At 43.0% G+C, this 15,673-nt stretch overlaps 1 protein-coding gene across 2 annotated transcripts in view; it reads left to right on the top strand.

The window, feature by feature from the left end:
- The window catches only part of LOC134356835 (monoacylglycerol lipase ABHD6-like), an 83,916-nt gene that overhangs the window by 42,619 nt on the left and 25,624 nt on the right, over positions 1 to 15,673 (top strand). For both annotated transcript variants that reach the window (XM_063068013.1, XM_063068012.1), the window contains exon 4: positions 5,775 to 5,888. In XM_063068013.1, the coding sequence (XP_062924083.1) occupies positions 5,775 to 5,888 (114 nt within the window). The remainder of the gene's footprint in view (positions 1 to 5,774; positions 5,889 to 15,673) is intronic.

Below are 15,673 nucleotides of genomic sequence, written 5' to 3'. Positions count from 1 at the left end.
ATTTAAGTATCCTGAAATGTTTTGAAGGTTTTTTAGATCTAAGAAAAACTCTCCAACTAAGAATTTTGTTTTTTTTTGCATTTATATGTAGTATTGACCACCTGAGATTATTTGGAATGGTCTACTGTTCAAAAGGCAATAAATATCACACTATCACATCATAATAATAATTATAAAAGTAATCATTACATTGATTTACAAATAATTTTCACCAAATTAAACCATTTGTAATTGTATTGGATTCTTGCAAGCTGCTTCTTAAAAAGCCAAGGATGCAATGAAGTGAGTGATTAGTATATGTGTCATGGAATAGTACAAAACAACTGAATACATTTCCCGTCTTCTTCTTGAACTCGTGATTCATCATGACATAGAAATCTGTGTCAGCTCTCGAGCATCCCAGTATGAGGGTTTATTAGTTCATTATTGAGTACAATTGACATATTGAACTGTTGCCCAGTTTTGCCTGCAATCCTTGCATATCTAGAAAGTCAGAGGAATTATGAAGGGGACTATCGGAGGGTGTGTCTCTTTACCCAGATACAATCTAATTCTAGTTTTGCTGCTCAGTTTGCTGGTACCATTCAACTTTAACTTTAGCGATTTTTGTGAATTTTAGCTGGCACCAAGCGCATGTTCATTGTCAAGATCTGTTTTAATCATTCTATTGTAAATAAGGTACAACGAAGACAAGCATTGATGTAGAAAATAAGTGATGTTGCTACCATTCTCTTTGCTAGCACATGTATAACATCTTTGCATTCTGTGCTCATTGGAGACAGCGACCTAACAGTCCAGAAAAACTCATCTCCACCAAAAGATTTTCAAGTGACTTCTTTCACATGTGATTTTTAAAGCCAGAGCAAGCCACTCGTGGAACCTTGTCCAATATTAAGCCAGTTTGCCCCTCTTGTAACCTGCTACCTGCTACTTCTTGGATCTAACCAACTTCTACCAAAATGAAAGCAAAACCATCATTGTCTCCAATTTCCTTAAATCACTTTTGAAATTCTTGTGGGATAAAATAGAATGGAAGAACATGTCATGATCAGTTGGAGCTGACAGAGAAATGAAGTTTCAGCTGACGTTATGCCTTTGGGATGATACTTGGGAGAACTCTATTGAATTAACTGAGCAGTTTTAAACATAAAGTACCGTCTTCTCAAGAGTGGCTTTGATGTTTAGATGGAGGAGGATACTGTTAGTTACTCTTCGTCTTCTCTTTCAGTGTAATGCTGTTGTCACTCCTGTCCGAGGCCCATCCACAAGGAAAATGATACAAATTCATAGACTCCTGCTTCATTTCAGTGCTGCTCTCCCTGTCTGTCGAGTCTTTGAGCATCTAAAAAAACTACACTCTAATTTCCATGCGCTTCTACATATTGCCATATTTTACACAAAATCTGAGTTAAGATGCAAATGAGCTGAACTGAGGGATTCTGACAAATTCAGCACTGCAGAGGGGAATAGTTAAGATGAACTGACATAAATACCAAAATTAAAAATAAATATATTATCAAAATACGTTTATGTCACCCGCGAATCACTTTCTTGAGAGCATTCACAGTACAACAAAGAAATAACATGAAAAGCTACACACAAAGACTAATAAACAACCAACATGCAAAGGACAAACTGTGCAAATATAAACAAATAATATTTTTTAGTAAGTAAGTAATACTGGGAACATGAATCTAGAGTACTTGAAAGTGAGACCATAGGTTGTGGAATCAGTTCAGTGTTGAGGTGAGTGAAGTTATCCACAGAGGTTCAGGAGACTGATGGTTGAAGGTGAAGGGTAACAACTGTTCCTGAACCTGGTGATGTGTGACCTAAGGCTCAGAATCTCCTTCCTGATGTTAGCAGCGAGAAGGGACCATGGCCTGGGTGGTGGGGCTCCTTGATGACGGATGCTGCTTTCTCATAGCAGTGCTCCTCGTAGACGTGCTGAATGGTGGGGAGGGCTTTTCCTGGCGTGGGCTGGTCTGCATCCACCACTTTTTTGTCGGCTTTTAAGTTTTCGGGCGTAACTGTTTCCATTACCAAGCTATGATGCATCCGGTGAGGATACTCTCCACTGTGCAACTGTAGAAGTTTGTCGAAGCTTTAGGTGACATGACGAATCTGTGCAAGTTTCTAAGAAAGTAGAGGTGCTGCTGTGCTTTCTTTGTAAAAGCACCTATGTGCTGGTCTGAGGACAGATCCTCTGAAATGTTAATGCCAAGGAATTTAAAGTTACTGATCCTCTCCACCTCTGATCCCCTTATGAGGACCAGATTATGGGCCCCTGATTCCTTCCTGCTGTAGTCAATAATATGTTGTAAGTCATTAGGGGAATTTCCACATATACTGCCAGTAGAATATATTCTCTAACATTAAAGCAAAAACAGCACATAAAGCTGTGCATAGAAACAGTGTACACAGACACTAAGTTTCACTGTGCTGAGATTTTACTTCTCCTCAGCGTCGCAAAGAATGTCCTGGCCTCATTACGGCACACCTTTGATCCAAGTCTGTCAGGCAGTGGTCAGCATGGAGCTTCCTGCGGGAGGACAACATGAACCCACACGCAGACTGTCAGAACCATTTGGCAGAAAGCTTCATTGCCGAAGTTCACCAGCAGCAAGATCCTGCTTGGCTGGCTGCAACCGGGGCCCTCCGTCACATCGTTCCTGCACGGTCGGAGTTTCGGTCACAACGCATGCTGCCCCTGAGATGGCTGTGATCAGGAAGGGACAGCCATCCACGTCTTTGAGGACTGTGTATTTGCAAAGTGCTATGTTTTGTAACTCCAAGTCATAAAACTAATCAAAAGAAAAGCCCAGAGCTGGGGATAACGTGTACATCTAGTTTTTAGTCGTAGTGCGGCATGTGGTAGTGTCATGATGTATGCCATTCATGTACTTTTACGTACTGTATATCCCACAGTGCGTTATATAAACAAACAATGAATGCTTAATCATACAGTATATTTACAAGATTACTCAAATATTACTGAAATATTACATACACAACATTCCTTCCTGCTTAGCTATAAACTCCAACTCTATGTAGAATGCAGCTCAACTATATGCACAATATACTATATAATACAGCTACTATATGGTCAATTTTAAATTGTCCCACTCAGTCCTTTTCCAATAAGACAGAGGTGCGTTCGATGGTAGCGGCTTCTACGGGGTCAACCACAGGTGTTATTGTCTTTTATAAGCATATATTTTACAAACGTTTGTATGATGCCAGACCCTACCGCACATTAAGAACTTAAAGTACTGCAGGTCCATCCCATCAGCGAGTTGCTGGTTACGGAGAAAGCTACAGAGCTGGACTTGGTGCTGATCGTGCTGCTCCCTGCGACTGAGGAGCCAGTGCGCGAAGGCGGGGTGCAGTCTGACAGCGAGCAAACGGCTTCGTAGCTTTTCCTGTCATCGCAGGACTCTGTTGGACACTTTCAATGTGGAATGCTGCAAGTCTGGTTCATTGATTTATTGGTGGACGGTGGGGGCAGCTGCGTGGCCTTGAGTCGCGGGATCACCTGTTTGCAGCCAGCCGGGAGAGAGGCGTCGGAGTTGGTGTGCTCCACTGGAGTCAATGTGGTGCTTGGTCTGAAGTCGGTACTGCCCCCCAGTATTTGTTTGGCAGAAGTCAATCTGAAAAATGTTCAACTGCAGACTGTGGCAACATTCATGGTCTCAGGGTCGTGGACTATATTTTTTTTTGTGTGACTGTATTTTACCGATATCTTGTGTGCTTGCTGTCTTGTATGTGTAGCACGTATGTGCTGTGTGTTACCGTTGGTACTCTGTTTTGTACCTTGGCCCTAGAGTAATGTTGTTTCATTTGCCTATATTCATGTATATTCGTGTAGAGTTCAATGAGAATTGAAATTAAGCTTCAACATTCAGGCCAAAAATTTAATCGCTGTGCAGGATTTCTTACTCTTCTGGGATAACGTATTTCCTGACAAGGCAGGTAAGACCTGTGGCTGTGAAACAATCTCAGGTTCGGGGGGGCCTCCTCCATGGTGGTTGTAGGAGTTGACTCTGGGACTGCAGAAAGAGCTTCTGACAGATCTGGCCACCTTTCGCTCTAGCAGCTGATTATGCTCTCCTCAAGTGATTAAAGTGTCGTCTCCAGATGACATCAGATGCAATCTCCACTGTGTAGGAGAATGATCCGGTTCTGTCCTTAACTTTTCCAAGTGCCCACTTTTATCACCTCTGTAGTCCCTCACCAGGACTGCTTGTCCAGGAGTGAAACATGGAGCCTCTTTGTTTGAGGAGCCCTCAAGTTGTCTCAGCTGTTTGCCCTGCACACTCCTTCTGAGATTGGGTTTGAGGAGATCCAGGCATGAGTACAAGGGACAACCCAGGAACAGCATAGCTGGTGAGTTGATGGTTATGGAGTGTGGTGCATTGCAATATACAAAGAGGAAATTGGCGAGCTTCTAATTCAGGGTCAGTGTCACGTGTTCTACTCACTTTCCTCGCGGTGCATTCTTTAGACTGGATAAATCTTGCCACCAAGGCATTTGTAGTTTGGTGGTACAGTGCAGATATAGCATGTCTTATTCCATTCATTTTCAGGAATGTTTGAAACTGTTCCACTATAAACTGTGGTCCATTGTCACTGACTAAGTGTTCTGGAACACCAGTCCTTGAGAAGATGCTTCTCAACACATAAACGGAATGCAGAGCTGTAGTGGAGGCTATTGGGAACACTTCTGGCCACGTTGTAGCTGCATCCATTACCACCAATAAATTTGTGCCCATGAATGGTCTTGCAAAATCCACATGAATCCTCTGCCAGAGCAATGCTGGCCATTCCCAGGGATGGAGAGGTGCTAACTCCTTGTCATCTTCTATACATGGTGGCATCCTGAACAGTACATGGCAAACTACTCGATCAGCTGGTCCATCCCAGGCCACCGGACAAAGCTTTGAGCCGGCGTTTTCATTTTCACCGTGCCTAGCTGACCAGGATATAGCTCCTCCAACGCTTTAGCTCTCAGCTAGGATGGTACAACAACTCTCATTCCCCGCATAAGGCAACCTCTGTCAAAGGCAAGTTCATCCCAGCACAGGTAAAAGTGGAGGAACTGGGATTTCTGTTGCACATTCCAGACAGTTTGTGTTGCCATGTGCACCTGAGACAATGTGGGGTCTTTTTTGGTTTCCCTTTGGATCATCCCTTCCATAATAGGGAGACATTCAATTTGCATTAGGGAGAATACTTCAGGAGAAGTGTCCTCTTTTGTAAATTTTTCAGGTGTTTCCTTTTCCAAGGGATGCATAGTGAGAGGAAGTGAAGTATTGCTGGAAGATTACCAACTTGGTGAAAGGTGCAAATTGGGTGCCTAAAATGTGTTGGTTTTCCAGTACAGTGAGATGCCCAAAAGGGAATGATGCTGTTTGTCACGTTTCAGGCTGCTGGCATTGCCAAGACTTAGTGGGGAAGGATTGCAGTCTGCGGTTACTGTGCCACTGGACATTAAGCAACTGAGTTGTATGGATGGCAATAGTTCACTGCATACAGTACTTGCTCACAATACAAACATACAGAACTGATAACATTATGAATAATAAACAATGACAGTACAATTGTAGAGAACTCACATAATTATATTTTTCTGTATATTTTATGAATAATTATTTTGAAATTTTTTTTAAAATGTCTTGTCCTTGGGTGTGGCTGAAGTGGGCTGAGCCTTGCCCAAATTACTTTCTTTTTCCTGAACAGAAGTAACCTGGCTTGTGCGCTGTTCTTTCATACAGTTTCTGCCCAAGAACCTGCACTTGATCTGTGTGGACATGCCAGGCCACGAGGGCACAACGCGTACTGGCGTAGATGATTACTCCATAGTAGGCCAAGTAAAAAGAATTCACCAGGTGAGTTGTTTTTCTGCTCTTCACACTTGATAAACTGTGTCTCTGGAATTGGAATTCCAATATGTTATGGCTCAGTTGAAATGCCACCTCTTTCAGGATGTCCTTATGGCTGAGGCTTGGCAGCAGGCACCTTGTACATGTACGTTCCATATGTAAATTTAAATTTTCTCATCTTTGGTTTTTCTTACTGAGAATTTCTAATGTCCATGGTTGATTGTAAATCAAAATGATCTCAAGTGCATTTTGATTAGATTTCCTTAAAATCCATGAAAAATATTCAATCATTAGTACTTGAATTGATATGCAAACAAAGATATTGAATTAAGGTCAGAATATGAACTTGGTGAAGCATCCATAGATAGAAAGAAGCACTTACACTTGTATAGTATCAGTCAGGTTTATTATCACTGGCATGTGACGTGAAATTTGTTAATTTAGTGGCAGCGGTTCAATGCAATACATAATCTAGCAGAGAAAAATAATTAATAATAAAATAAAAATAATGACAATAAATAAACAAGTAAGTCAATTATGTATATTGAATAGATTTTTAAAAACATGCAAAAACAGAAATACTGCATATTTTTTTAAAAAGTGAGGTGGTGTCGAAAGATTCAATGTCCATTTAGGAATTGGGTGGCAGGGGGGAAAAGTTGTTCCTGAATCACTGAGTGTGTGCCTTCAGGCTTCAGTACCTCCTACCTGATGGTAACAGTGAGAAAAGGGCATGCCCTGGGTGCTGGAGGTCCTTAATAATGGATGCTGCCTTTCTGAGACACCTCTCCTTAAAGATGTCCTGGGTACATTGTAGGCTAGTGCCCAAGATGGAGCTGACTGGATTTACAACCTTCTGCAGCTTATTTCTGTCCTGTGCAGTGGCCCCTCCATACCAGACAGTGATGCAGCCTGTCAGAATGCTCTCCACAGTACAACTATAGAAGTTTTTGAGTGTATTTTGCAAATCGAGAATGTTCCAAAGAGCTTTATAGCCAGTTAGCTTTATCCCTTCAGTAATGTACAGAAACATTTTAAGATTTAAGTCTGTCATGAGCCTTGTGGCCCATCAGGCCGGTGCTTATGCTGGTTGCTATGGCGTGAAGCGACTGAGAGTACAAGACTCCCCCCCCCCCCCGGATAGGACGCCAGTCTATCACGAGGTTAACCCCCAGCATTTTTGCCGTTACCCATTCTCAGCTGGGTAGACTGGAGCATTGTGTGGTTAAGTGCCTTGCTCAAGGACACACGCACTGCCTTGGCTGAGGCTCGAACCCATGACCTTCAGGTCGCTAGTCCAACGCCCTAACCACTTGGCCACGAGCCACACAAGAAGAATAGCCCTTAACTCGGCAGTGGGGTTATCAGGGCACCATCATGACGGTGTTTCCGTAGCAAGCTATTCTTGTTTTTACGAGGCCGAGTTGCTAGCTCGACGCTCAACCCAACTTGGATTCTAACTGGGGACCCCTCGCTCCGGATATTATTGTGCCACCAAGCGGGATGTACGGAAACATAGCAGATAATATTTGTACAGTGCCATTTATCATATTTAAATTAAATAAATAGCGAATTAATCTGTATTGATTTTTTGAAGGATAAATGTTGACAAGAATATAGGGGGAACTTCTCCATTCTTCTTTGAATAATGCCATGAGATTCTTGAGAGTAACACAAAAGTGTGGACAATGCCTTATTTACAGTTATTGAAACCTCAGTAACTAGTTTCTTTGAAAGCTTAAGAAAAATAACAGATTATATTCTGCACTCCATCAACATTTTCCCTTTTGAACAACCTTGATGTATTTGTGCTTGGAATGATCTGTCTGGGTGCTGTGCAGAACAAAGGTAGCCAAGGCAGCACAGTGGCTAACGTGAGGCTGTTCCAGAGTTCAGAGTTTAATTCTGGTGCCGTCTGTAAGGAATTTGTACTTTTTCCCCATAAACCACAGTCCAAAAGCCGAACTGGTTAGTGGGCTTATTGGCCATTGTAAATTGTCCTGCAGTTAGGCTAGGGGTTAAATCAGGGGTTGCTGGGCAGTGTGGCTCGTTGGGCTGGAAGTGCCTGTTCTGTGCTGTATCTCTAAATAAAATAAATAAAAAGCCTTTCACTGTATCTCAGTAAATATGACAGTAATAAACTAATTACCAATTGTCAAATCACAGCAAAGAAATGGAGACACAGAATAATACTTAACTCTTATGAAATGTATCCTTAAAAAGTAAACACAAATTGTATACGGAGTACTGAACTAGTTTTCCTCGGATATTGATTGAAGGCAGTTCACGGTGTAGTGTATTTAATATGTCAGTAGTAGGAAAGGTACGTCGCACCCGGAGTTTCTCTGGTTAGCGGACGATTTTCCTCCACGCCTCTCTGACGTAGTGGGGAACCACATATGAGACAAGTTACAGCCGTGGTTTGCCACTGCCCTCTGCCGGGTGAGTTTCCAAAGAGATCACCAGCTCGTAACCCAGCACGGATGGAAAGCGTGCAGGGGAGCCGGCTGGATTCGAACTCGGGACCTTTTGTCCCAAAGTCCGGCGCTGATGCCACTGCACCACCAGCCGGGTATGTCAGTAATATCTTATCAATACTGCAAATATATTGTTTGATAAAGCATTCTGTGTTTACATAATTCATTATGGGTTATATGTAAGAAGTATGTGAATGGGATACATCATTACGGCACCATGTCATAATGTGAGCGTCTCATTTTTTTAAAAAAAGGAAACTAAAACTAAGTAGACAAGTGTCCAGGGTCCTGTGTTTTTCTTTCGATTAGTTTTTGAAGTTACAAAACGTAACAGTGGCAACGAGTAAGTTTTAAAACAAACCTGAGATGACTACTGACCTGTTGAAGCACAGCATGTTTTTCTTCAGAAGGGGAGAGAGTTGTTCAAGTTCAAAAATAGGTAGAAAACAGATGAAATTAACAAGCAGTGAGTATGCTCTTGGACTCAAACAGTGAGTACCGAGTGGTGATGATGATGATAATAATAATAATAAATAAATGAGAGCAGAAATGGCTGGCTACATCAGATAGATGGTTTAATTGCACAACAGATAACTGGATGATGTATACTGAACGAATTGAGCAGTTTTTTGAAGCAAGTGAAATAGTTGATGAAAAATGGGTGCCAGTGTTGCTAGATGCATTGGGTGGAAAAGCATATAGTTTGCTTAGAGATTCAACTGCTCCAACCAAACCAGCTTTCCTGCTATCATAAGTGTAATGCAGGAACATTTAGGACCAAAACCATTGTTGATTGCAGAACGCTTTAGCTTTCAAAAGTGGAATCGAAAGTAAAGGGAATCCAAACATGACTTACATTTTGTGTGTGTTGCTCATATTTAAGAGAGCAGTTGAAATCACAGTATCAATGGAAACTGCAGCCAGAGGTGCAACTGAGTTGCAGTCAGGAATGAAAATGAGCGTGAACAAAATGCAAAGTCTAAACAGAGGCTTGCCTGACTGAACAAATTGTGTTACTGTTGTGGCAGGGGCTCACGTAAATCAGATCAATGCAGGTTTAAAGGAAAAACTTACAGAAAATGCAACAAAGTAGGGCACCTACAAAGAGTATGTAAGGCAGACAAAAATAAATGTGGAAGAGAAAGGGATAAAAAGTCAAGTTGCAGTTTGAAAAGGAGCACTAATAGACAATAGGCAATAGGTGCAGGAGTAGTCCATTCAGCCCTTCGAGCCAGCACCACCATTCACTGTGATCATGGCTGATCAACCACAATCAGTACCCTTTTCCTGCCTTCTCCCCATATCCCTTCACTCCACTATCTTTAAGAGCTCTATCTAACTCATTTTTGAAAGAATCCAGAGAATTGGCCTCCACTGCCTTCTGAGGCAGAGCATTCCACAGAGCCACAACCCTCTGTGTGAAAAGGTTTTTCCTCAACTCCGTTCTAAATTGTCTAGTCATAGTCATACTTTATTGATCCCAGGGGAAATTGATTTTCGTTACAGTTGCACCATAAATAATAAATAGTAATAGAACCATAAATAGTTAAATAGTAATATGTAAATTATGCCAGTAAATTATGAATTAAGTCCAGGACCAGCCTATTGGCTCAGGGTGTCTGACCCCCCCAAGGGAGGAGTTGTAAAGTTTGATGGCCGCAGGCAGGAATGACTTTCTATGACACTCTGTGCTGCATCTCGGTGGAATGAGTCTCTGGCTGAATGTACTTATTCCTTATTCTTAAACTGTGTCCTCTGGTTCTGGATTTCCCCAACATCGGGAACATGTTTCCTGCCTCTAGCGTGTCCAATCCCTTAATAATCTTATATGTTTCAATCAGATCCTCTCTCATCCTTCTAAATTCCAGTGTATACAACCCCAGTTGCTCCAATCTTTCAATATATGACAGTCCTGCCATCCTGGGAATTAACCTGCATGCTGTAGATAAAAAATCTGATAATGATGAGAATGACTTCAGACTAGGTAACCTTGAGATTTATAAAGTGAAAACTATTAAGAGACAAGCAATATTGCTTACACCAGAAGTGAACGGCAAATTAATTAAAATGGAATTTGACACTGGTTCTGCTATTTCAGTCATTCCACAAAATAAGTTTGAACCACATTTCAGCGATATTGAACTCAAGCCTCAAATATCCAGCAAAGAACTTGTACTGTGGGAGTGACATTTGTAATGGTTAAATACAACAACCGACAAGCCAGACTGAGCTTGTATGTGGTAAAAACAGGAAGGCCAGCAATGTGGGGCTGCGATTGGAGATCCATCCACCACTTGCATGCCACATCCCTTGCAACAGAGTCATCTGAAGGTGAATTAAGAAAGATGCCACAGCAATATTCAAGGATGACATTGGAAAACTAAAACATATCGAGGGTAAAGTAGTGATAATGCCACACCCAAGTTTTACAAAGCTTATCCTGTCCCTTGCTATATTAGGGGATGTGCTGGAGCTTTTGGAAAGCATCAAGTTGGATAAGTCACTGGGACCGGATGGGATGTACCCCAGGCTACTGTGGGAGACAAGGGAGGAGATTGCTGAGCCTCTGGCAATGATCTTTACATCATCAATGGGGACGGGAGAGATTCCGGAGGATTGGAGGATTGCAGATGTTGTTCCCTTATTCAAGAAAGGGAGTAGAGATAGCCCAGGAAATTATAGACTAGTGAGTCTCACTTCAGTGGTTGATATGTTGATGGAGAAGATCCTGAGAGGCAGGATTTATGAGTATTTGGAGAGACATAATCTGATTAGGGATAGTCAGCATGGTCTTTGTCAAAGTCAGATTGTGCCTTACGAGCCTGATTGAATTTTTTGAGGATGTGACTAAGCACATTGATGAAGGTAGAGCAGTAGATGTTGTGTAGATGGATTTCAGCAAGGCATTCGATAAGGTACCCCATGCAAGGCTTATTGATAAAGGAAAGAGACATGGGATCCAAAGAGACATTGCTTTGTGGATCCGGAATTGGTTTGCTCACAGAAGGCAAAGAGTGGTTGTAGATGGATTATATTCTGCTTGGAGGTCAGTGACCACTGGTGTGCCTCAGGGTTCTGGGACCCCTTCACTTCGTGATTTTTATAAGTGACCTGGATGTGGAAGTGGAGGGATAGGTTAGTAAATTTGCTGATGACACAAAAGTTGGGGGTGTTGTGGATAGCATGGAGGGCAGTCAGAGGTTACAGCGGGACATTGATAGGATGCAAAACTGGGCTGAGAAGTGGCAGGTGGAATTCAACCCAGATAAGTGTGAGGTGGTTCATTTTGGTAGGTCAAATATCACGGCAGAATGTAGTATTGATGGCAAGACTCTTGGCAGTGTGGAAGATCAGAGGGATCTTGGGGTCCAAGTCCATAGGACTCTCAAAGCTGCCGTGCAGGTTGACTCTATGGTTAAGAAGGCATACGGTGCATTGACCTTCATCAACCATGGGATTGAGTTCAAGAGCCAAGAGGTAATGTTGCAGCTATATAGGACCCCGGTCAGACCCCACTTGGAGTACTGTGCTCAGTTCTGGTCGCCTCACTACAGGAAGGATATGGAAACTATAGAAAGGGTTCAGAGGAGATTTACAAGGATGTTGCCTGGATTGGGGAGCATGCCTTATGAGAATAGGTTGAGTGAACTCGGCCTTTTCTCCTTGGACGGCAGAGGATGAGAGGTGACCTGTTAGGGGTGTATAAGATGATGAGGGGCATTCATCGTGTGGATAGTCAGAGGCTTTTTCCTAGGGCTGAAATGGCTAACATGAGTGGGCACAGTGTTAAGGTGCTTGGAAGTAGGTACAGAGGAGATGTCAGGGGTAGGTTTTTTACACACAGAGTGGTGAGTGCATGGAATGGGCTGCCAGCAACAGTGGTGGAGCCGGATACAATAGGGTCTTTTAAGAGATTCCTGGATAGGTACCTGGAGCTTAGAAAAATAGAGGGCTATGGGTAACCCTAGGTAATTTCTAAGTAAGTACACGTTCGGCACAGCATTGTGGGCCGAAGGGCCTGTATTGTGCTGTAGGTTTTCTATGTTTCTATAATAGGCTTATTTTTGGAGTAGCATTTGCACCTGCACTCTGGCAGAAAGCTATGGACCAGGTGATGCAAGGCTGCTCGGGCACTCAGTGTTTCCTGGATGACATCATTGTTACTGGTGAGGATGACCAGGAACATCTCCAAAATCTCAAAGACAGTATTAAAAAGAATTAGAAGATTATGGGCTCAGAACAAGTGTGAATTCTTCAAATCAAGCATCACTTACTGTGGTCACACTATTACCAAGGCCAAATGACGTATCACAGTTGCGATCCTTTTTAGGATTTGTCAATTACTATAACAGCTTCCTGACAAACCTGTCTACTGTGCTCCACCCCTTGAACTCATTACTACAGATCGGGAAGAAATGGCAATGGACAAAGCAGTGTGAGGTGACTTTCCAAAAGGCAAAGGAAATGGTGACGTCAGACACTGTACGCACACATTATGATCCACATCATCCAGTGAAGCTAGCCTGTGTCGCCTCCACTTATGATACAGGTGCAGTCATGTTTCATGTTATGAGTGATGACGTTCCCTTATTGCTGCGGAGAAAAATTGTGCACAGATTGACAGAGAAGCCTTGACTCTGGTTTAGGGTGTAAAACATTTCAACCAGTATCTGTATCGGAGAGAGTCTTTACCAATCATCGACCACTAGTGTCCATTTTCAATCCACAGAATGGTGTTCCACCAACAGCATCGACACAAATACAGAGATGAGCTCTGTTTCTTGATTGAATTCAAGAGGATGTCTAACATGGAAATGCTGATGGATTGTCTTGTTTACCCTTGGAAAAAGAAATACATGAAAATTTTACAAATGAGACAAAGGTCACTCCTCTTGACGTATTCTCCCTTATGCAAATCGTAAGTCTCTCTATTACTGCAGAGATGATCCAAAGGGAAATCTGAAAAGAACCCACACTCCCTCAGGTCTACATGGCAACTCAAAATAGTTGGAATATGCAGCAGATATTCCAGTTCCCCCATTTTTACTAGTGCTAGGATGAACTTGCCATTGATGGGGTTACCTTTTGTGGGGATTGAGAGTTGTTGTACAGCCCAAGCTGAGAGCTAAAGTGTTGTTGGAGCTACATGCCGGTTATCTGGGTGTGGACAAAATGAAAGCATTGGCTCGAAGCTTTGTCTGGTGGTCTGGGGTAGATCAGCAGATCAGCCAGCTTGCCCTGCACTGTTCAGGATGTCAACATATCCAGAAGATGTCATGAGAGACTCCTCTCCATCCCTGGGAATGACCTGCATTGCCCTGGTAGAGCATTTGGGGATTTTGCCAGACCATTCATGGGCACAAATTTCTTGGTAGTAGTGGATACAGCTACAAAGTGGCCAGCAGTATTCCCAGTAGCCTCCACTACAGCCTCGCACACTGTTGGTGTTGAGAAGCCTCTTCTCAAGAACTGGTGTTCCAAAGCACTTAGTCAGTGACGTTGGACCACAGTTTGTTGTGGAACAGTTTGTCATTCCTGAAAATGAATGGAATGAGACTTAGTACATCTGTGCTGTACCACCCAGCTCCAAATAGAGGTTTGTCCGGAGTCTAAAATGCGCAATGCGAGCAATGTCAGCAAAACACACGACACTGACTCCAAATCAGAATCTCCCCAATTTCCTCATTGCAGATCACAATGTAGCACGCTCCACAACTGACAGCTCACCAGCTGTGCTGTCCCTCGGTCATCCCTTGGGACCTCCTCAAGCCCAATCTCAGAAGGAGTACGCAGGACAAACAGCTGATACAAATTGAGGGCCCCTCAAACAAGTTGGTTCGATGTTTCACTCCTGGACAAATAGTCCAGGCGAGGGACTACGTATTTGATTAAAAGAGCATCCTTGGTAAGATTTAGGACAGAACTGAACCTCTCTCCTGCACAGTGGAGGTTGTGTCTGATGTCATCTGGAGATAACACATGGATTGGTTGAGAGCAAAGTCAACTGTTGGAGAAGACGGGTGCCCAAAGCTGTCACAGCCTCTTCCTGAAGTCCCAGTGACAACTCCTACAAGCACTGTGTGTGTGTGTGTGTTTGGCTGCCAGTGACTAGTGGTAATCTGCAGGGGTTGGTGACGGGACCACTCCTTTACCAGTTACACGTTAAAGATTTTGATAATGGAATTGATGGCTTTGTGGCCAAGTTTGCAGACAACACAAAGACAGACTGAGTGGCAAGTAGTGCTGTGAAAGCAAAAGGAGATTAGGAGAATGGGCAAAGTGGCAGATGGAGTACAGTGTAGGAAAGTGTATATTCATGTATTTTGGTAGAAGGAATAAAGGCGTGGACTATTTTCTAAACAGGGATCAAACTCAGAAATCAGAGGTGCAAACGGATTTGGGAATCCTTGTGCAGGATTCACTAAAGGTTAACTTGCATTCATTTCAAAAGGACTGGAATATAAAGCCCCATTGTTGAGGCTTTTTGAGGTATTGGTAAAACTGTACTTGAAGTGTTGTGAGCAGTTTTGGGCCTGAGAAAGAATGTGCTGGCACTAGAGCGGGTCTAGAGGTAGTTAACGAGAATGACCCTGGGAACAAAAAGGTTAATGTATGAGGAGAGTTTGATGACTCTGTCTGTACTCACTGGAGTCTAGAAGTTAGTTCATTAGTTATTGCCTGTTATGCCTCTGGCATTTAGGTTAGCAGTGAAGGTCCTCCATCTCTGTCTGTCCTTGGCCATCATACCTTACACACAGATCATTGCTGTTTCTCGGTTGCATTTTTTTTCACCAGTCAGGGTTGTTAGCCCTGAGCTGAACCCCCGAATCTGGAGGACCGGTGGACCACCCATAGTTTGGCCTCGACCCTTTGACCTGTTTGGCATGGGTGACCCTACCAAGAGTCAAAGCACAAGGCCCTGACTTCAGACAACATAGCCCTCCAGGTCATTGAGGCACGCAGACCTCCAAACCATACAACAAGGTTCAGGTTCTCTTGGAGGGAGTTTTGAAGAACAAGGGGATCTCAATGAAACCTGTCGAACATTGAAGGCCTACATAGAGTGAATGTGGAGAGACTGTTTCGTACATTGGGGGGATTCTAGGACCAGAGGGCACAGTCTCACAGCAGAAGGCCATTCCTTCAGAACAGAATTGAGGAGGAATTTCTTTAGCCAGAGGGTGGTGAACCTGTGGAATTCATTGCCACAGATGGCTGTGGAGCCCAAATCATTGGTTATATTTAAAGTCCGAAGTTGATAGGTTCTTGATTAGTAAGAGCATCGAAGGTTACAGGGAGAAGGCAGGAGAATGG

This window comes from Mobula hypostoma, chromosome 15 (assembly GCF_963921235.1).
Source record: "Mobula hypostoma chromosome 15, sMobHyp1.1, whole genome shotgun sequence".
NCBI classification, from domain to species: Eukaryota; Metazoa; Chordata; class Chondrichthyes; order Myliobatiformes; family Myliobatidae; genus Mobula; species Mobula hypostoma.
Note: the sequence above shows the minus strand (reverse complement) of the source record. Positions and strands in the feature narration are given on the sequence as shown.